Source organism: Hipposideros armiger, unplaced genomic scaffold, assembly GCF_001890085.2.
Source record: "Hipposideros armiger isolate ML-2016 unplaced genomic scaffold, ASM189008v1 scaffold_743, whole genome shotgun sequence".
NCBI classification, from domain to species: Eukaryota; Metazoa; Chordata; class Mammalia; order Chiroptera; family Hipposideridae; genus Hipposideros; species Hipposideros armiger.
In genome coordinates this window covers 387508-405812 of record NW_017732093.1, presented here as the reverse complement: position 1 = coordinate 405812, position 18305 = coordinate 387508, and the positions used below count along the sequence as shown (strand labels likewise).

General features: G+C 50.7%; 2 protein-coding genes and 1 pseudogene across 5 annotated transcripts in view; 2 read left to right on the top strand and 1 right to left on the bottom strand.

Moving 5' to 3' along the window:
- LURAP1 (leucine rich adaptor protein 1) overlaps positions 1 to 6381 on the bottom strand; it is an 8353-nt gene extending 1972 nt beyond the window's left edge. Inside the window, exon 1 of the mRNA XM_019627996.1 lies at positions 5952 to 6381. Coding sequence (XP_019483541.1) covers positions 5952 to 6149 — 198 coding nt within the window. The 5' untranslated portion in view covers positions 6150 to 6381. The remainder of the gene's footprint in view (positions 1 to 5951) is intronic.
- On the top strand, positions 2361 to 2850 carry LOC109373815 (ATP synthase subunit g, mitochondrial pseudogene; annotated as a pseudogene). Its single transcript, XR_002122295.1, has one exon. The product of XR_002122295.1 is annotated as an ATP synthase subunit g, mitochondrial pseudogene (transcript).
- Positions 6382 to 8508: 2127 nt separating the features above from the next.
- POMGNT1 (protein O-linked mannose N-acetylglucosaminyltransferase 1 (beta 1,2-)) lies at positions 8509 to 17617 on the top strand. Of its 3 annotated transcripts, XM_019627994.1 has the most exons (23): positions 8509 to 8635; positions 9102 to 9269; positions 9885 to 9999; positions 10136 to 10254; positions 10916 to 10981; positions 11072 to 11185; positions 12040 to 12157; positions 12346 to 12444; positions 12606 to 12733; positions 13080 to 13150; positions 13376 to 13451; positions 13646 to 13729; positions 13819 to 13860; positions 14055 to 14113; positions 14347 to 14419; positions 14502 to 14630; positions 14716 to 14841; positions 15838 to 15902; positions 16088 to 16132; positions 16361 to 16496; positions 16748 to 16857; positions 16941 to 17053; positions 17317 to 17617. In XM_019627994.1, the coding sequence occupies exons 2-22, from the start codon at positions 9153 to 9155 to the stop codon at positions 17026 to 17028; spliced, it is 1980 nt and encodes a 659-aa protein (XP_019483539.1). In that variant the 5' UTR covers positions 8509 to 8635; positions 9102 to 9152; the 3' UTR covers positions 17029 to 17053; positions 17317 to 17617. The 3 variants fall into 3 exon arrangements, with proteins under 3 accessions (XP_019483539.1, XP_019483538.1, XP_019483540.1); XM_019627993.1 differs by having other exon boundaries at positions 16941 to 17615; XM_019627995.1 differs by lacking the exons at positions 8509 to 8635; positions 9102 to 9269; positions 9885 to 9999 and adding an exon at positions 10611 to 10755 and having other exon boundaries at positions 10165 to 10254; positions 16941 to 17613.
- Positions 17618 to 18305: the final 688 nt, after the last annotated feature.

The window sequence follows — 18305 nt, the reverse complement described above, 5'->3', positions numbered from 1 at the left end:
ACGCTGGCTACACACGGTAGCCCATGGCAACCCACTGCAGCAATGGCTGCAGCCTACGCCGTCGCCGGCGACTCACAGCAGCCCAGCTCCAGGTTCAGCATCTTAGCTGTAGAGGGCAGTGTCACTGGCCCTCATATGTGGGATCCGAACCAGGGCCCTCTGGCGTCCCAAGTCAGCTCTTAACCAATGCGCCACTCGGCCGGCCCAAGTTTTTCATTTTTTCCTATCATGTTTTTATTTCCCAGAATTGTTTGTAGTTCTTTGTATGTTTTCCTTTTTATAGCTTCCTGTTTTAGTTCATGTACTATTACCTCTTATCTCTTTAAGGATATAATTAAGCTAATGATTTTTTTTTTGTTTTTAAGCTGAGCCATCCTGCCACCTGTTGGCAGCTCAGCAGCTGCTCAGCTCAGGCTAGGAATCAAACCGCTGTTGCTCAGAGCTCAAAATCTTGAGCGAGCTCTTAACCAACTGAGCCACTCGGCCGGCCCCAAGCTAATGATTTTTATTAGTTCTCATCCTCCTGTATCATCTCCATTTTATTCAAGTTGCTTTTTTCTCTTTGTTTAGGTCTACATAGATAGAGGGTCTCATTAGATGTCTTAGATCTTTAGCTGCTGCTCACACTTCAGAGTGGTCTCTAAAAAGCTGATTGGAAACTGAGGGCATGTGTGAGGCTTGCCAACTTTGATCCTCACTAACAGTTATCTGGCTGTGGGCTATTTGTCTGGGTAAGGCCTAAAGTCAGTCTATTTTGTGTCTTTTTTTCTCTTGCGTTCATCATAATCACCATGCTATACCCATCTAGAGAGTCTAATGTAAGCAAACCTGTCAATATTCTGGGGGCCAAGTAGGGGGAAAGGTTGGGTATTTCATAACATTTAGAACATTTTCATGTAACTCCTCTTGCCCTCAACCTTTGGTTCTATTATTTTTAAAATATATGTTACTTGATAAATGTTTATTGAATTACTCAGGAAATAATTGCTCCCTCACATCTACAATGATAAACCAGAATAAAACCAAGTATTTGTATACTGAGAAAAATAAAACCCTGGAATTAAACAGACCTGAATTCAAATTCCAGTTTTGCCATTAATGATCCATATGAAATTGGATTTTTTCCCCCTTCAAATCTTCATTTATTCATTGTAAAATTAAGATACTATCTAACTTAAAAGTTTGTTTTAAGAAGTGGGAGGAACATATCAACATGCATAGCATATTACCTGACAAGTATTTGTTAATCAATAAATGGTAGCTATTTGGCTTTACATATTATTATGGTTAACTTACTTACTAAGCACAGAACAAAAATTTAGTACCTGAAATTATTTGTGTTTTTAGAAGAATATCACAACTCTAATTCAATTAAACAAATAATTATTGGGCACCTGGATTTTCTAATAATTACGAAGATAATGGAGAAACTGTCCCTGCTTAACAGAAGATTGCTATTTCAATAAGGAGATGTGGACATAAATAACTGAAATACCACAGACCGTACAGGCTATTACTGACATAATAAAAGAGATTATCTTCAATTATTTTATACTGGGCACAAATATATTAACAGTGAAACCAACAGTCTTAGTCCATGACCAAACTGCATTAAACAAAACTTCTCACCCTAAAAATGCATCTCCTGCTATACTTCCCCTTTCTCCCTCCCTCCCACCCTCTTCCCCCACTTCCTTCCCTCCCTCCCTCCTTTTTTTCTTCCTTCCTTCCTCTTCCCTTTCCTTCCTTCCTTATGTTCTATTCTTTCCAAAACTTACATTTCCTGTCTTCTGATAGAATAAAGGAATGGCTGGCACCTGGTTGCCCAGTTAGGCAAGGGATCTTACAGTATGATTCTTCAACAGACATTCACCAACCCTTTTGTTTTCAGCTCTACTTGCACTCCCAGTTCCAAAAATACCTGGTGCTTCCAACTCCTGAGACCGTTGAGGGTTTCTGTTTTGCAAAATGGGTTGCTTTTCAGCTTCCAAAATTTTGTTCTCATCATCTCTTCTGTTCTTGTGGTCATAATGGCTTTATGGCTTTTACAATAATCCTCCTGGCTTTTTCATTCAGTTCCAAGAGGGAATGGAATGTGTTCAATCTGCCATCTTGCGCTGGAATTCCCGCGGACTTTATTCATTCTTCAAGGCCCAACTCAAATCCCACCTCCTCTAGGAAGACGTCCCTGCCCTTCCTCAAGGTGGAATTAATCCATTCAGTCATGGAATAATATTTATTCAGTGTTTCTTATAGGAATGGCATTGTGTTACATAAATGAAGAAAAGACACCATTTCTTGTCCTCAGAGAGTTCACAGTCTAATGAATAAGATAATGACACAAGCACTTAAAATTCAGTTTAGTGGTCCTTCCAGGGGGTGACATTCAGCTGGCCGTTCGAGTGCACGGACTTTCCATCCTAGAACCATGGCCCAGTTTGTCCGTAACCTCGCAGAGAAGGCCCCGGCGCTGGTAAACGCTGCTGTGACTTACTTGAAGCCTCGATTGGCCACATTTTGGCATTATGCCAAGGTTGAGCTGGTTCCTCCAACCCCTGCTGAGATCCCTACAGCTATTCAGAGCTTGAAAAAAATAGTCAGTAGTGCTCAAACTGGTAGCTTCAAACAGCTCACAGTTAAGGAAGCTCTGCTGAATGGTTTGGTGGCCACTGAGGTGTGGATGTGGTTTTATGTTGGCGAGATCATCGGCAAGCGTGGCATCATTGGCTATAATGTTTGAAGACCACTCATTAACATCTGTTTCTTTTGGGTTTATTGTTTGAATGTTCTTGGGCCATGTGTGATCAGACTGGTATTTGAATAAAATATGTCAAAATCAAAAAAAAAAAATTCAGTGTAGTAAATACTAGGTGAAACAATTACTGCACAGAGGGCTGTGGGTACCTGGAGGGCCATAACCCAACCCAGGAGTAAGGAAATGCTTCCTAGAATAAGGGACATGAGCTGAAACTTGAAGGTTAAGTAGGACTTAGCCAGACAAAGCAGTGGAGAAAGGCATTCCAACCAGAGAAAACAGCATGTGTCTCCTCCAATTCAAAGCTTTTCCAGAGCACAAATCTGACCTTGTCACTCTATAATGAAGACTCTTCCAGGAAGCTCTCCCTGGGTTCCAATAGTACTTATCATCCTGTAGTTGAGTTATTAGTCTGTCTCCCTCCTTCCCTAACCCACACTCCCTGAAATCCGGTCATGCCCAGCTCATTTATGGTAGTCTAGGATTGGGTAGGTCAGATCCAGTTCTGTGATTCTCTTGCCTTTACTTTCGTTGGCCCCTCTGCTGGTCCCAGGGTTCATGTTGGTGGGAAATGAATCTGAGGACCAGATTCTGTAGTCCTTTAACAGTGGGATTCCTTGACTGTGACATTACTCCCCAGAGCAGAAGAGTGCAAAGCTTTCCGCCAGAAAAAAGAAACACTCATTTCACACCATCTCTTTGGAAATAGAGAGGGGACAAACATCTCAGAAGACATGTAGCCTCAGAGGCCACTCCAACCCAATTCTCTTCCCAGCGGGATGCAGGTTCCCCACTCCTCCCCTTCACGCATACACATCAGACTCTCTGCCCAGCCTGGAGGTCACAAGGATGACTCCCTCATCACTCAATCTAAATCATGCCTGGGGTAAAAAAAACCCCCGAGACCCCAGTCCTAACTCCCTGATCATGGATTTAGATTCTCAGACTATTGTTACTAGAAAGGCTCTCAGAGATCATCTGGTCCCACAAATCCCCCAGCCCCCACCCCTCAAGGGGCAGAAAAACTGAGGCCAAGAGAGAGGGCACTACTCAAGATCACAAAATGATTCAGGAGCAGAGCTGGGACTTGAACCCATGCCTCCCACTCTCCTTACCTAAAAGCTTTTTCTCAAACTGTTTCATGGGGGTGGGTTGTTGTAGCAACAGTTCTTTGTGTGGGAGCATTAAGTAGGGGAGGTTGCTATTGTTTCCCCTTCCCACATATTCCAGAGTCTGGCTGGTTCACCAAACTTTCAGTAGGAGAGAGAAGCAGAAGGGAAGAGGACTCGAGGCAGGGACGCCCCTGGCCTTAAAGGCAGGCCTGCTTCCTCCTGGCAGGAGAGCTGGGAAAAGGACAGTTGAAGGACAATACTTACAGGGTGTGGACCAGCTCAGTGGCTCCAGGGGAATCCCCCCACCCTGCTCTTGTCCTTCCTGGGTGCAACCCAGTGGGCAGGGCAGAGTACATAAAGAGATCAATGACATCCTGGTCCCAGGAGGGAGAAGAGAATGGGGTAGGAATCCTTGCAGCACATAGGGAGACTTTCCCTGTTCTGGCCCCGAGGCTCCCTCCCTCATGCCCTTCATGGGCAGCCTAGGGCCCCAGGCCAGCCTGGGTAAGAATGCAGAACGACCTAATCAGAAGTTAAATGTACACCCTTAAAGTTTACAAATAGGTAATCTCCACCAAAGGCAGAAAAGAGATCCAGAGAGATTAGGCATGGCTCCTCCACTGGCTCCCTGAGGGAGCTCACACAAACCCCTCAACACCGGCAAGCATGTTTCGTCTGTGAGATGAAGAAAATGATGACTGCTTTTCTCATTTCAATAGCATAAATGTGTTTAAAGTGTCTGGCACAAAGCAGGTCTCAATGGTAGATGTAAAGTGTAGACAGATCACCTGGGTTCAAAGCCTGGCTCTGCTTTTTTACTTTTTGTATGCTCTATGCCTCAGTTTCTTCATAAAATATCACTTACCTAATAGGATTGCCATGAGGATTAAGAGATCTTATAAAGTGCTCAGCATGATGCCTATTACGTGCACTTGATGAAAGTTTCCAAAGCAGGGCACTCCAGGTAGGTTCATTGTAGGCCTTGAGCTAAAGAGTGTACAATGAGACAAAGCCAGGCCCCTCCCTTAGGTGGGCACAGTCATAGCCTTATTCTGCAGAGTTTGGCTCACCTCTAACCTTCGAGGCCAAGTGCACAGATGGCATTCAAATCCTTCCCTCAGGGAGCCTTCCCTGATTGCTCTGCCCACAAGCCTCTCCTCCTAGCTTCTCCGGCTATCTGGGAGTTCCTCCCCTGCTCCCTCACAGCTCAGCCTGGCACAGAGATGGGCACACGATGGGGCTCCAGGAAGACTTATTAACTCACGCCCTCACTGTGGCCACCTGGTTCTGGGCCAGAGAGCAGCTGGCAATTCCTCAGCTCCCCAGAACTGGCTGCAAAGTGGTGGCAGGTGTAAATCACCCCCTTCACCGGAATCAGGGCCCTGGGGAGCCTGGAGGGGCCCAACTGCCCTTTTGGCTCAGAATCTAGACCAGCAGCAGCAGGGAAGGAAGAGGGTGCCTGTTTCTGCCTCTTCTCCCCAAGGAGGTACAGATGAGATCCAAATATCCAGTGTACCTGGGGGGTTGGCAGGGAGGAGACTGAGTCCGAGGTGAAGGAACCAGCACTGATAGTGCTGTTACTCTATGTCTTCTAAGGTTCTGGGAACTTTCAAATTATTTTAAGTGGGAGTAGGGAGACTTTGGGGAAAAGGGAGGATGTTTTTAGATCTAGTCCAGGCAGTTTTAATCCGAATCTCTTCCATGCTGAATCCTGTCATGAACACTGGGTCCTCAGAAGAACAAACCCTGGGCCCAGTTTGCAGGAGGAGAAAACACTGATTGCTCTATAATGGTGGCTGGAGGGATAGGTGGCCCTGTGGTGGGTGAGGCAGCAGTGGGGGAGATTTGTGCTGTGCTAGGTTCTCTCTCCCCTTCCAATTATTTGGCAGGAAAAACTTCCAAGAACCTGTGTCTCCCACCCCGAGTTCTCAGGACCCATCAACACCCCACTCTCCGGGGGGGCGGGGGCAATTAATGGGCCCTAGGGTATAAGTATCGATATGGGAGAGACCCTGAGGAATTAGGTGGGGCGTTTTAACTCCCTCCTCTCCAGCCCAACTCTGGGGCGTGAGTTGTACACTCACCAGCTCCATCTTCAGCGCCAGGATCTTGTCCCCCAGGCCGTGGCCCCTGCTAGGCGCCCCGGGGAGCAGTAGGGCACCAGAGGTTCCCGGCTCCCACTCGCCTCGCAGCCCGCGGAGCAGCCCTTCAGGGGTCTTCCTGCCCACCTTGCCCTCCACGTCTCGCAGGTCAGGCGTCTGAGACTCCGCAGTCCCCTCCATGCGGGCCTAAGCCTGAACCGGGCTGGGCGACCGGACGCTGGAATCCCGCTCCCGGGGGTCCTCCTGTCTCCGCTGCTAGTGCCGAGCGGAACCGGTGGGTCCCCGCCCGCGCCGCGCGGGGGCGGAAGGAGGGCGCCGTAACACTCAGAAAAGCCGCGCAAAGCGATGTGTGTGTGTGTGTGTGTGTGTGTGTGTGTGTGTGTGTGTGTGTGTGTGTGTGTGTGTGTGTGTGTGTGTGTGTGTGTGTGTGTGTACACGTATATTCGAGTGCTGCGCATCTGGAATGCGTAGGGCTGGGCGATCCTGGATTTGCACCTGAAGGAACCCTCGGAGAGCTCACAGAGCCTTCTCCCCACTTTGGCACTGAATCTAGCTAGCCAGGCACACAGCAGGCGTCCAATAAATGTTTGCTGAAGGAAGGCTAAGTAAGCATGCTCAGTCAGGGATGTGAGAGTTTCAGGCACAATGGTAACAGAGAGCTGCAGAGGGTTTTGGAAGGCTTCCTAGAGTAGAGGAGCTGGGCCTAAAATAGTGGTTAGAATTTTGCTAGCCACTGACACACACACTCATACACCCCCAGTGTAGCCACTGCATTTAGACTAAGGGAGTGGAAAGCAAAGTTTGGCCAATGAGGAGCAACCAGTATTGAAGCTGAAGAGGGTGACGGGGCCAGATCATGCTTGCTTGTAAACTGACATTTTTAAAGCTTGACTGTTCATATGAATTACCCAGGAATCTTGTTAAAATGCAGATTACAATTCTGTAAATCTGGGGTGAAGACTGAGATTCTGCGTTTCTAACAAGCTCCCAGGTGATGGCCATGCTGCCGGTATCAGGACTACACTTTGAGTAACAAGGTTATAGAAGATGGTTCTAAGGTGTTTGGATTTTATTCTACAGGCAGTGAAGAGCCACGAAAAACTTATGTTTCAGCTTGATTTTGGTTTTTAATCCAAGTAATTCCAACCCATGGTTACAGAATTTACAATGAAGATAGTTACCCCTTCCCTATCCTTTCGCACCTCTAGTCCCATTCCCCAGAGGCAACCACTTTTAGCTATTTTTTTTTCTGGTGTTTATACTCATAACCCCACAATAGGCTTATACCACTACTTCTTAATTTTAAACATTGTCTACTGACTTCCTATTATGATCAATATGGATTTACCTCACTTGCACTCTACTTCCCTCTTCCATTGGTCCTATATATTTCTATCATTATTTTTAGTTCATCTAATGGTTACCTTTATAATTTTAAGTAATATATGTTTCCTTAGGATCTCTGGATCCATGGGTAACTGTTAACATTTTGGGGACATCATCCCACCATTTAGGAAGTAGATGGAATATGGAGAGTTCAAAAAATCTAACTGGTCTTCTGACTTCCTCTGTCTCCTTGTAATCCACTCTCCACTTAACAGTAAATGTGCTCTTAAATCAGATTATATTGCTTCCCCCCTTAAATTGTTCCATGGCTACCCACTCACTTCAAATAAGCATCACCATCACCTAGAAACTTGTTAGAAATTCAGTATTCTGCTCTGCCCCAGACTGCTGAATCAAAAATTCTTAAGAATGGAACCCACCCATCTGCGATTTAACAAGCCCTCTAAGTGATTCTGATGCAAAGCAAAGTTTGAGAAACACTGTGATAAGTGAAGTGCTGTGTATGTATTATCTCATTTAACCCTCACAACAACTCTGTAAGTTCATATAATTATTGTCAATATAGTGCAAGGGTTAAGTGGGACCTGGAGCCAGGCGGTTGCTGTTTGAATTCTAGCTCCCCCAGCCTTGTGACATTGTGCCTCATTTTCTCTCTATAAGATTGAGATAATAGTAGTATTACGTCATGGGGTTGTTGTGGAATTAAATTAGTTAATATAGTAAACTGCTTAGAACAGTGACTGGCATACAGTAAGCATCATATAAGGGTATTCCCATTTCACACAGAAGGGAACCTAGACATGAAGTAACAAGGTCTAGGTGAGTGGTAGAAACCAGGTTTTTCATTCCCCTTAGCCTCCAGAGGTGGCACGCATGCCCTAGACCTGAGTGTAGCCTTGCCCAAGCAAGGGGAGGGGTATCTGTGTTCGTAGCCCCTCTGAACCTGGGGTGCCGTGTGGTCTAGTTCAAGGCTCTAGGATTCCGAATCAATCGGGTTTACCACCCCGCAGTGCTGAAGGCGAGGGAGCGGCTCTCCACCAGCAGTCACCCCTCCCGCTTGCTGCGAAGCTGCAGAGGGGCTGAAGACTCGCGGTATCACCGGCTACAGCTTCCCCGCCCCGGGCCCCCGCCACCGCCTTAAGCACCGCCCGCCGCCCTCTCACCCCGTGGCGGCGGCGGCGGCGGCGGCGGCGGAAGCGGGGAGGCGGGCCGGCCGGGGCGGGGCAGCGAGCGGCATGGAGGAGGCGGAGGCCTCGGCGCGCCGGGCTGAGCAGTGCGGGCCCCAGAGGGGCCCGAGCGGGGCCCGGGCCCCGTGAGCCGTGAGTGCCTCTGTGCAGGGGTCCGGGATGGGTGGCGATGCCGGGACAGGTCTCCCTAAGACTCCAGCGGTCCAGAGCCCTGGGAGGAGAAGAGCTGGGTCAGATAGGAGGAGGCGAGGGCGGAAGGGGGTGGAGAATGGGGGGCAGGGGGGAGCCGCTGCCCTTAGCCCAGCCCAGGACTGGGACGGCCTGGGGCTTGGACCTTTCTGTGGCTGAGGGGCCGTGAAAGCCGATTATTTGGCCTCCCCCTCTGGGTCCCTAGATAGCCCTGTCAGTTCTCCTTCCCAGGGGAGTTTCCAGGTGATCTGACCCCTTTGAAGGTTTCCTTCCCAGAGAAGTTGAGCCACTTCACCCAGGTCACACAACAACATGGATGCCTGCATGGAAGAGTTATTGGAAGGTCCTCCCAGAAGGCATCCGACTTTGGGAGGAACACCTTACCCCATGTGTTCTCTGGTCTCCTCAGTTTCCTGAAAGCATGGGTTGGCCAGGACAGTGGTGACCCCCCCAATCCAGCATGGACGACTGGAAGCCCAGCCCCCTGAAGCCCTTTGGGGCTCGGAAGAAACGGAGCTGGTATCTTACCTGGAAGTATAAACTGACCAACCAGCGGGCCCTGCGGAGATTCTGTCAGGTATAGCGATGTCCCAAATCTCCTAGGAGCGCCTTTGCAGCTTTACCCCTGCCTAGATAGATGTTGGGCACTGGGACCCATCTTGGTTGTCCACACCCTGGAAAGGGATAGCAGATTCCTAGAGAGGAAACCTCTTTGTGTCATGTCCCTGCTAGGCAGTGGTTTCTGCCCAAAGTTCTGGAATCAGAACCCAAGTACAACCTCTTAGGCTTATGACAGAAACCTGAAGTCTGATCAAGAAGGCTTTGCCAAGGAGTCAGGCAGTTAGGGCTAGGACCCAGGTCTTCTGATCCCTGCTTGGTTCTGTGAGACTGACTCCACCTCTAGTAATTAATTGTGGAGGGGACCAAGGAAATCAAGGCCTCAAATGGAAGAATACAGGAGCACTGGGTAGGGAGGGCCCTGATAAAGGGGGAAGGGTCAGGGGGGCATCCATTGAGGAGGTGGTCATGAAACTGGATGCTGGTTGGGGGAGTAAAACTGAGCAGACAGAAGGAGGAGAGAGGCCCCAGGTTCTCCCTGTGTCATCACTGCAGCCAGGGCCCTCTTTTCAGGAAGACCCTCAGTGATCTGGAGGGAGTATCCCTCTTCAGTCAACCCTACCCCTTCTCTCAGACAGGGGCTGTGCTTTTCCTATTGGTGACCGTCATTGTCAACATCAAGTTGATTCTGGACACTCGCCGAGCAATCAGCGAGGCCAATGAAGACCCAGAGCCGGAGCAAGACTATGGTGGGGCCAGGCTGAGGATGGGATTGGTGTGTGTGTCAGGGGGTTTCCCTGGGATCTCATGGTTGAAATAGCAGGCAGATCCCAAGGGTTGAGACTGCTGAAGAGACTATCTCCATGACCTGTCATACCCCCACAGATGAGGCCCTGGGCCGATTGGAGCCCCCACGGCACAGAGGCAGTGGTCCCCGAAGGGTCCTGGATGTGGAGGTATACTCAAGCCGCAGCAAAGTATATGTGGCAGTGGATGGCACTACGGTGAGTGGGCTGGCGTTTGGTGTACAGTCACTTTATTCTACTCATGGTGTGGTCCACTGTCTCTGGGGTCCACTGCCTGAATGGGAACTGCACCTCTGCCAGTCTCTACCTGTGTGACTTTGGAGGCCACCATTCCTCATCTGTAACATGGAACTAATGATATCTACTTGTCAGGATTAAATGAAAAATATGTGAAATGTAATATATGTAATGGGATTTTATCAGAAGTGGTCATTAGTAGGCAGTTAATTAATTGATTGATTGATTTCACAACTACTTCCTGGCCCCTTCTATAGCCTTAGCCTTGTTCCAAGCACCGGGGACCTGGAGGTAATCAGACCTGGCTCTGCTTTCAGGGGCTCAGTCTGGTAGATTATGATATTGGCAGCATGAGGCAGAGATGGTCCAGGGCTCTAAGAAGCCATGAAAGCTGTCGAAAGGACTGTTGTAGAAAGATGTGATCTCTTTGGATGGGGATGCTATGGAAGCTTCCTGGAAGAGGTAGGTGGCCGTCAAGCTGGGTTGGAAGTGAACAGAGGCATAGATAGACAGGAGGGGTTTCATTTCATGCAGCTGTTTGGTTTTTTTTTAAGTGCCAATAAGACAGAGAGCTCTTGAATGCCAGAGTGAAGAGTTGGACTTTGTCTCTGCCACCCTTTAGGTGCTGGAGGATGAGGCCCGGGAGCAGGGCCGTGGCATCCATGTCATCGTCCTTAACCAGGCCACGGTGAGGTTCTAGGGGTGGGGGACCTGGAGGGCTGAAGCTGAGCCCTCCTAGCTGGTGACACTAACTCACGACTGGTGTGTCCCCTGCCAGGGCCATGTGATGGCAAAGCGTGTGTTTGACACATACTCACCTCATGAGGATGAGGCCATGGTGCTGTTCCTCAACATGGTGGCACCCGGCCGAGTGCTCATCTGCACCGTCAAGGTCAGTAACTCTGCCCTGGCCCCATCCCCTACGCCCCCAGCTCCAACCCTGCGCATGGCCCTGGGTTCTATGCCCCTAATATGGCACAGTGGGAAGAGCCTCTGGAGGAAGGTGACTCAGGTACCAATATGAGCCTTGTCATTTTTATTAATTGAGCAAATAGCTATTGAGTACCTACTGTGTGCCGGGCACTGCTCTGGGTACAGGGGTACAATGGGAAGCAAGACAAGAGTCCCTACCCTTAAGGAGTTTACTCCAGCAGGGCAAGATAAAGAAAACCAGCCAAATAAATGCTTAATGTCAGGAAATGATAACTTATATGAGGAAGAAAATAAAGCAAGGGAAACAGTAGTGGGGGATGTATTTTAGAAAGGGAAGGTCTCTGTAAGGAAAGGAAATGTGAGCAGAAAGCTGGAAGAAGTACGAAGTGAGCCATGTAAATATGTGGCGGTAGAACATTCTAGATATAAAGAATGGCAAGTGCAAAGGCCCCGAAGTGGGAAAGAGCTTGGCATGCTCGAGGAACAGCAAGGATGCCAGTGGAGCTGGAGCAGAGTAGGGGAGGGGAGAAGAGTGGTGGGAAGAGGGCAGAGAGGTAGCAGGGGACAGGTGCCGACGATGTGGGATTATGATAAGGATTTATTAGCACGGTGACCTTGGGTGATTCTCAGAATCTCTCTAAGCCTTCAGTTTTCTTATCTGGGAAATGATAGTAACCACAAATGGTGGTTGTGAGAATTTAATGAGCTGATTTAAGTAAAAGGTTTTACGTGGTGCTTGACACATAGTGCTCCATGAGACCAGGCCTCTAGGAACCAGGCTGGTCAAGCTGACCACCTTTTCTGATTTCCCAGGATGAGGGCTCCTTCCACCTCAAGGACACAGCCAAGGCTCTACTGAGGAGCTTAGGCAGCCAGGCTGGCCCTGCTCTGGGCTGGAGGGACACCTGGGCCTTCGTGGGACGAAAAGGAGGTACCGCCACCATAGGCCACCCACCCTGTAGTGTTAAGGGCCTGAGAGGAGCAGAACTACAGGAGAGGTGGTGGGGTGGGAGGCAAATAGGAGCCAGTGGTGGTGGGTTGGGTGAAAATGGGCAGGGAGATGGGAAGAAGCTCCAAAACTGGAGCCTGCCATTACCCCTCATTCCTGCCCCCTGCCAGGTCCTGTCCTCGGGGAGAAGCATTCTAAGTCACCTGCCCTCTCGTCCTGGGGGGACCCAGTCCTACTAAAGACAGACGTGCCACTGAGCGCAGCCGAAGGTGGGGTTAATGGGGGCTCGGTTCTGGGATAATGCCTGTGCTGGGGATGGTGGGCATTTGGGTGCTTTTTATGGGGCTTTATTCTCTTGACTGGGTGCCTGGTGTTATCCAGACCGCAGTAGCCTCATGCCCCCACCCTGTTGACCGTATCCCTCCCTCAGAGGCAGAGTGCCACTGGGCAGACACAGAACTGAACCGTCGCCGCCGGCGCTTCTGCAGCAAAGTTGAGGGCTATGGGAGTGTGTGCAGCTGCAAGGACCCCACACCCATCGAGTTCAGCCCTGACCCAGTGAGTAGGGCCTTAGGCAATGAGGCTTGGACTTCTTCCCAGCTTGGCAAGGGCCCTAGGAAAGATCCAGGTTGGACTTTCCCTACCCCAGCCTGAGAGGGACCAGGAGCTGAGGATTTACACTGAGCTCTGAGAGATGGGACATTCTGATGGGAGGGGGAAGGGGCAGGCCACGTGAGCAAAGACCTGGAGTCGGAGTTGAGCTGAGTGTGTGGAGGGCCCAAGACAGTGAAGACCCTCTGCCTTTTCCCTGAAGTCCCCCTCTCCCCTCAAGACCGCTTCCCTAGGTAGGGATCCCAGTTTGAAGAGAGAGTAAGGCAAGAGCTAAAAGCTGTTTCTCCCTCAGCTCCCAGACAACAAGGTCCTCAATGTGCCTGTGGCTGTCATTGCAGGGAACCGGCCCAATTACCTGTACAGGTGAGCCTGGGAGTGGGCTACATCCAGCACTGAACAGGCAGGTGCTCAGCGGGTGGGAGCCCCAGGCTCATCTACCTGCAGGAGGAACACTTGAGGTGGGCTCAAAGACAACAGAGAGGTCCATTCACATGTGGGTGAACTCGGGGGATGTGGGCCCATCTATAAGCACAGGGAAACCCTGAGTTTGGGAGACAAAGAGTCCTAACCCATCCCTGGGCTCCCCAGGATGCTGCGCTCTCTGCTCTCAGCCCAGGGGGTGTCTCCTCAGATGATAACAGTTTTCATCGATGGCTACTATGAGGTGAGTGGGGCTTTGGGCTTTGGGCTGAGCAGAGCACAGGGTTGCGGGTGCCAAGCAGCAATGATCACCGAGGACTGGTAAGGAAGACAGCCCGGGCAAGGGCTGTGAAATGTGGCAGGCTTGGTGTGTCAGAGCCTACAGAGGTGGGCAGGGGGAAGGTGGCTCACAGGATGACCAGTGGCCATGCCCCCCAGGAACCTATGGACGTGGTAGCACTGTTTGGTCTGAGGGGCATCCAGCACACTCCCATCAGCATCAAGAATGCCCGCGTGTCTCAGGTACTCCCCAGGCAGGGATGGAAGGGGCAGACACCTGGCCCCACCATCCACCCCAGAGCTCATGTGCCCTATACCTGTTCCCCATCCAGCACTACAAGGCCAGCCTCACTGCCACTTTCAACCTGTTTCCGGTGAGTAGTAAGGACAAAACTCTTGGGCCTAGAGAGGAGAAACATGGGCATAAAGTCTGGTTTTCTGCTCTCTGGGCCTCATCCTCCTGATCTGAAAAATGGGGATAGTGCTACCTGAGAAGTGGGATGGGGGTGGAGGAGACATGGGATGGGAAAGGCCGCCTAGGGATCATGTTGTCCCCCTCCCTCTGCAGGAAGCCAAGTTTGCTGTAGTTCTGGAAGAGGACCTGGATATTGCTGTGGATTTTTTCAGGTGAGGGGAGTGCCCCTCCTTGCAGCTCCTAAAGGCTGCATGGGGCCTCTTTGCTGGACTCTTTGCATGTAACCTTGAGTAAAGAGTAGGAAGGATGAATGGAAACAGTGGGGATTTGGGGGAAGCGGGAGGGAGGCATGACTCCTGAGTGCCATCTCCAGCTCTTTCTGCATCACTGTGTGACTGGGTTTGTCCTTGCTCCTCCCTGAACCCCTGGACCCTGCCTCTCTCAGTTTCCTGAGCCAGTCCATCCACTTGCTGGAAGAGGATGACAGCTTGTACTGTATCTCTGCCTGGAATGACCAGGTAGGCTGAGTGGCCAGGGGTCAGCTGGGGAGTTTGTAGAGGCTCCAAGCTAATACCTCCCACCATGGTCCCCTGTCCCCAGGGGTATGAACACACAGCTGAGGACCCAGCACTGCTGTACCGTGTGGAGACCATGCCTGGGCTGGGCTGGGTGCTCAGGAAGTCCTTGTACAAGGAGGAGCTGGAGCCCAAGTGGCCCACACCGGAAAAGGTTGCCCTGGCAGGGCAGGGTGAGTGGGCTGGGTTCCCCTGCTGGCTCGGAAGCTCTTAACCTTCATAACTTTCCATGTTGCCAGCTCTGGGACTGGGACATGTGGATGCGGATGCCGGAACAGCGCCGAGGTCGGGAGTGCATCATCCCTGACGTTTCCCGATCCTACCACTTTGGCATCGTGGGCCTCAACATGAACGGCTACTTCCATGTGAGTGGGAGGCGGGGGTGTTGGAGGGGGGGTCACGGTATGGCAGGTAGCGCAAGAACATGGACTCTGGAGCAACCCCAGCTCTGCCACTTCCTGGCCATGTAACCTTGGGGAAATGACTTACCCTCTTTTACCTCAGTTTCTTTATTTGTAAAATGAGAATTAGAATACTATCTACCTCATAGGGTTGTGAGGTTATGAGGTTTTAAATGTGTTAATATATGTAAATTGCTTTGAACTGTAAACATTATATAAGGGTTAGCTGGTATTATTTTTATTACTACTATTCTGAGCACTAGACTGTGGGTGTGGAGAGGGTATTTCTGCCACCAAGCACTTATCCAGCCCAGCAAGCTCCTCCCTCTCCTGTCCTTGCTAGTGCTGGGGCCTAAGATTCAGCCTGAAGGAAACAGGGAGGTCCCCAGGATCCCACCCACTACACGGCTGTGTCCAAAGGGCCACTCCGCAGTTGTAGCAAGGGAGGCCTTGAGACAGCCCAGCAGGAAGGAATGGATAGCTTCCAGTGGAACCTCCTAGAAGCCAGAAAGGCCCTCAGAGGCTAGCTTATACAAGATCCCCACTCATCTCCCTGAGAGGGGCAGGCATCTACCTCAGGTCACTCTCAGTACCGTAGTCACAACAGTTTTGTCTCCCAGTCCAGCCTGTCCCTTTGCCCACCACCCTCTGCAGGACCTGTTCCTGGCTTCTGTGGCTCTAGAACAGCAGACCCAGGGAGAACCACTGGGGACAGAGACTAGCTCAAGCTAGCTCAGACTAGCATGAGCTGCTAGTGTGGACATGAACTCCCTGGCAATGCTTGAGCCCAAATTAAAGGTAGTGAGAGCCTGCCAAGAATATTATTGCAAAGAGGAGGGGAAGATAGGAGGAAATTAGCGGGGCCTGCATTTGTGGGCCTTGTGGCTATGTGATGGGTCAGTGGGCAGGTGTGGGCCAGACCATGTGAGGCCCTGATTTTCATCCGCATACCCACTCCAGGAGGCCTACTTCAAGAAGCACAAGTTCAACACGGTTCCAGGCGTCCAGTTCAGGAACGTGGACAGGTAGGGGCTGGGGACAAGGCAAAGGGGAGGATATGTAGGAGCCTTGATGACCAGTACTTCACAGTCCCTTCCAACTGTGTATTTACCCTGGCCCTGTTGTCCCCAGTTCGCATGTGACCCCTTGCCCTGCCCCTGGGACTTGAGGGGCTATCCCCTTCCCTGACCTGTTTCTTCCTCTCCTTCAGTCTGAAGAAGGAAGCTTATGAAGTGGAAGTTCACAGGCTGCTCAGGTATGGCCTAGGACAACAGTAGGGGTATATGGCAGAGAGTGAGGAGGAGTCAAATACGGGTGGTTTCGGCCTCATGATTTATGGGGCCCAGTACAAAATGAAAATCAGGCACCTGTGTTCAAAAAGTATTAAGAATTTCAAGATGGCAACAAATAAGCATGGGGCCTTGTGTGGTACACCCATGAGTCAGGCCCTGTCTTGGCCTTTTTCTCCCAACCCCTGCTGCAGTGAAGCTGAGGTTCTGGACCATAGCAAGAACCCTTGTGAAGACTCTTTCCTGCCAGACACAGAGGGCCGCACCTACGTGGCCTTTATCCGGATGGAGAGAGATGATGACTTCACCACATGGACCCAGCTTGCCAAGGTGCCCCAATACCACACCTACCCTAGGAATACTCCCCAAGATACAGGGAGCCTTGGTTCTGGGATCTTCTACCTCAGAACCTTTTCTTCATACACTCCGAACCCCTCACCCAAACCCATATTCTAGAAGATGTTGCCTCTAGCAAATTGAGGAGGCTGCTGAGGAGGGGTGGGGGCTGGGCCAGGGGACCTCAGTAGCCCCTCCCCACTGTTCTCCGACCCATGCCTCTCCTCCTACATCACCCCCACCAGTGCCTCCATATCTGGGACCTGGATGTGCGTGGCAACCACCGGGGCCTGTGGAGATTGTTTCGCAAGAAGAACCACTTCCTGGTAGTGGGGGTCCCAGCCTCTCCCTACTCGTGAGTGACTCTTTTCTGCCCTTGGAAATGGGAGACTGGTGGGATTAGGGGACATAGCTAATGACTTCCTATTATCTTCCCAGGGTGAAGAAGCCACCGTCAATCACCCCGATTTTCCTGGAGCCACCCCCAAAGGAGGAGGGAGCCCCAGGAGCTGCAGAACAGACATGAGACCGCCAGGACCCTGCAGGGCTGGGTACCGTGTACCCCCAAGCAGGCTAGCCCTTCACCCCATCCTGTAGGATTTTGTAGACACTGGCAGGGGCTGGGGCTGGTTTGTTTTTAACATGAGACTTAATTACTAACTCCAAGGGGAGGGTTCCCCTGTTCCAATGTCCCTGTTTCTGAGTTGGAGGTCTATTTATTTACTTCCTTATTGGGAAAGGGCAGGATAATACCTAGGAATCACTGGGATCCCTGGGAAGCTGATCCTGTCCTTTGTACACTCCCTCCTCCCAGGCCTGGCTCAGAATCTAACCTATTTATTGACTGTCCTGAGGGCCTTAGAAAAAGGCTGAAGCCTGAAGGGCCTTGATTTCTTTATGGACGGGGGTGCTGCCCTGAGGGTGGGGCTGGCTCTTACTCAGGAAACTGCTGTGCTGAACCCCTGGACAGGCCCAGCTGGGGCCCACCTGCTGATACAGACTCATTCAGAGACCCTCAGACACTGAACCAGGCCTCTTCACAGCCTCCTCTTTGTCCAGGTTTCCAAAGCTGGATAAGGTGGTCATTGATTAAAAAAGGAGAAAAACTCTGGGGATGTGTCTTGTGATTGTGTATGTGTGTGCGTATGTGTGTATGTGTGTGTGTGAGAGAGAGAGAGAGAGAGAGAGAAAGCAAGAGAGAGAGAGAGAGAGAAAGAGAGAAGGGTAAGAGAGAGAATGGCTGTGATGGATGGTGTTTTCCTTACTGTCTTCCACAGGGTGTTATCTTCCATTTGGGGCCATTTGGCCACCAGGGGATGCCCAAGTCTCAAACTCCAAAGTTTTTCCCTAGGCTCCACCTTAGGACCCGAGCTTAACTTTAGTCCTGCCCTAATTGGGGCTGAGCTTAGAGTAGCCACCCCACGCCCCCTTCTCCACTGTTTAACCACCCGTTGTTTCCTGCCTAGCTTGTCTGGATCAGGCACCTGTCCCCAGAGATGGAGCAAGAAGAGCAAAAAGAGATACTTAGTGGTTGGGAGGTGATAGAGTAGGTGAGTATAGTGGGGTAGAGGTCGGAAGGAAGTGGGTGAGGCAGAAAGGGGCAGGCATCTTGCAGAAGGCTAGAACTGGGCTGCAGATGGAGGCAGTGGAGCAAGGATTTCTGTGGCCCTTAGGGCACTGTCTGCAGATTCCATAGCTGGGCATTTTTTCTGGAGAAAAGCCATCATTTTCATCAGTTACCCAGCCAATGATCCAGAGAGGTTAGGGAGATCTAAGGTAGTCAGAGGCACCAGAAAATGGATG

Excerpts from the sequence above, each read along its gene's own strand:
- POMGNT1 (XM_019627994.1), top strand. The coding sequence starts at position 9,153 with ATGGACGACTGGAAGCCCAGCCCCCTGAAGCCCTTTGGGGCTCGGAAG. Across the intron at positions 10,982-11,071 it reads TCGTCCTTAACCAGGCCACG|GGCCATGTGATGGCAAAGCG; the intron begins GTGAGGTTCTAG and ends GTCCCCTGCCAG. Across the intron at positions 14,420-14,501 it reads TCTCTGCCTGGAATGACCAG|GGGTATGAACACACAGCTGA; the intron begins GTAGGCTGAGTG and ends CCCTGTCCCCAG.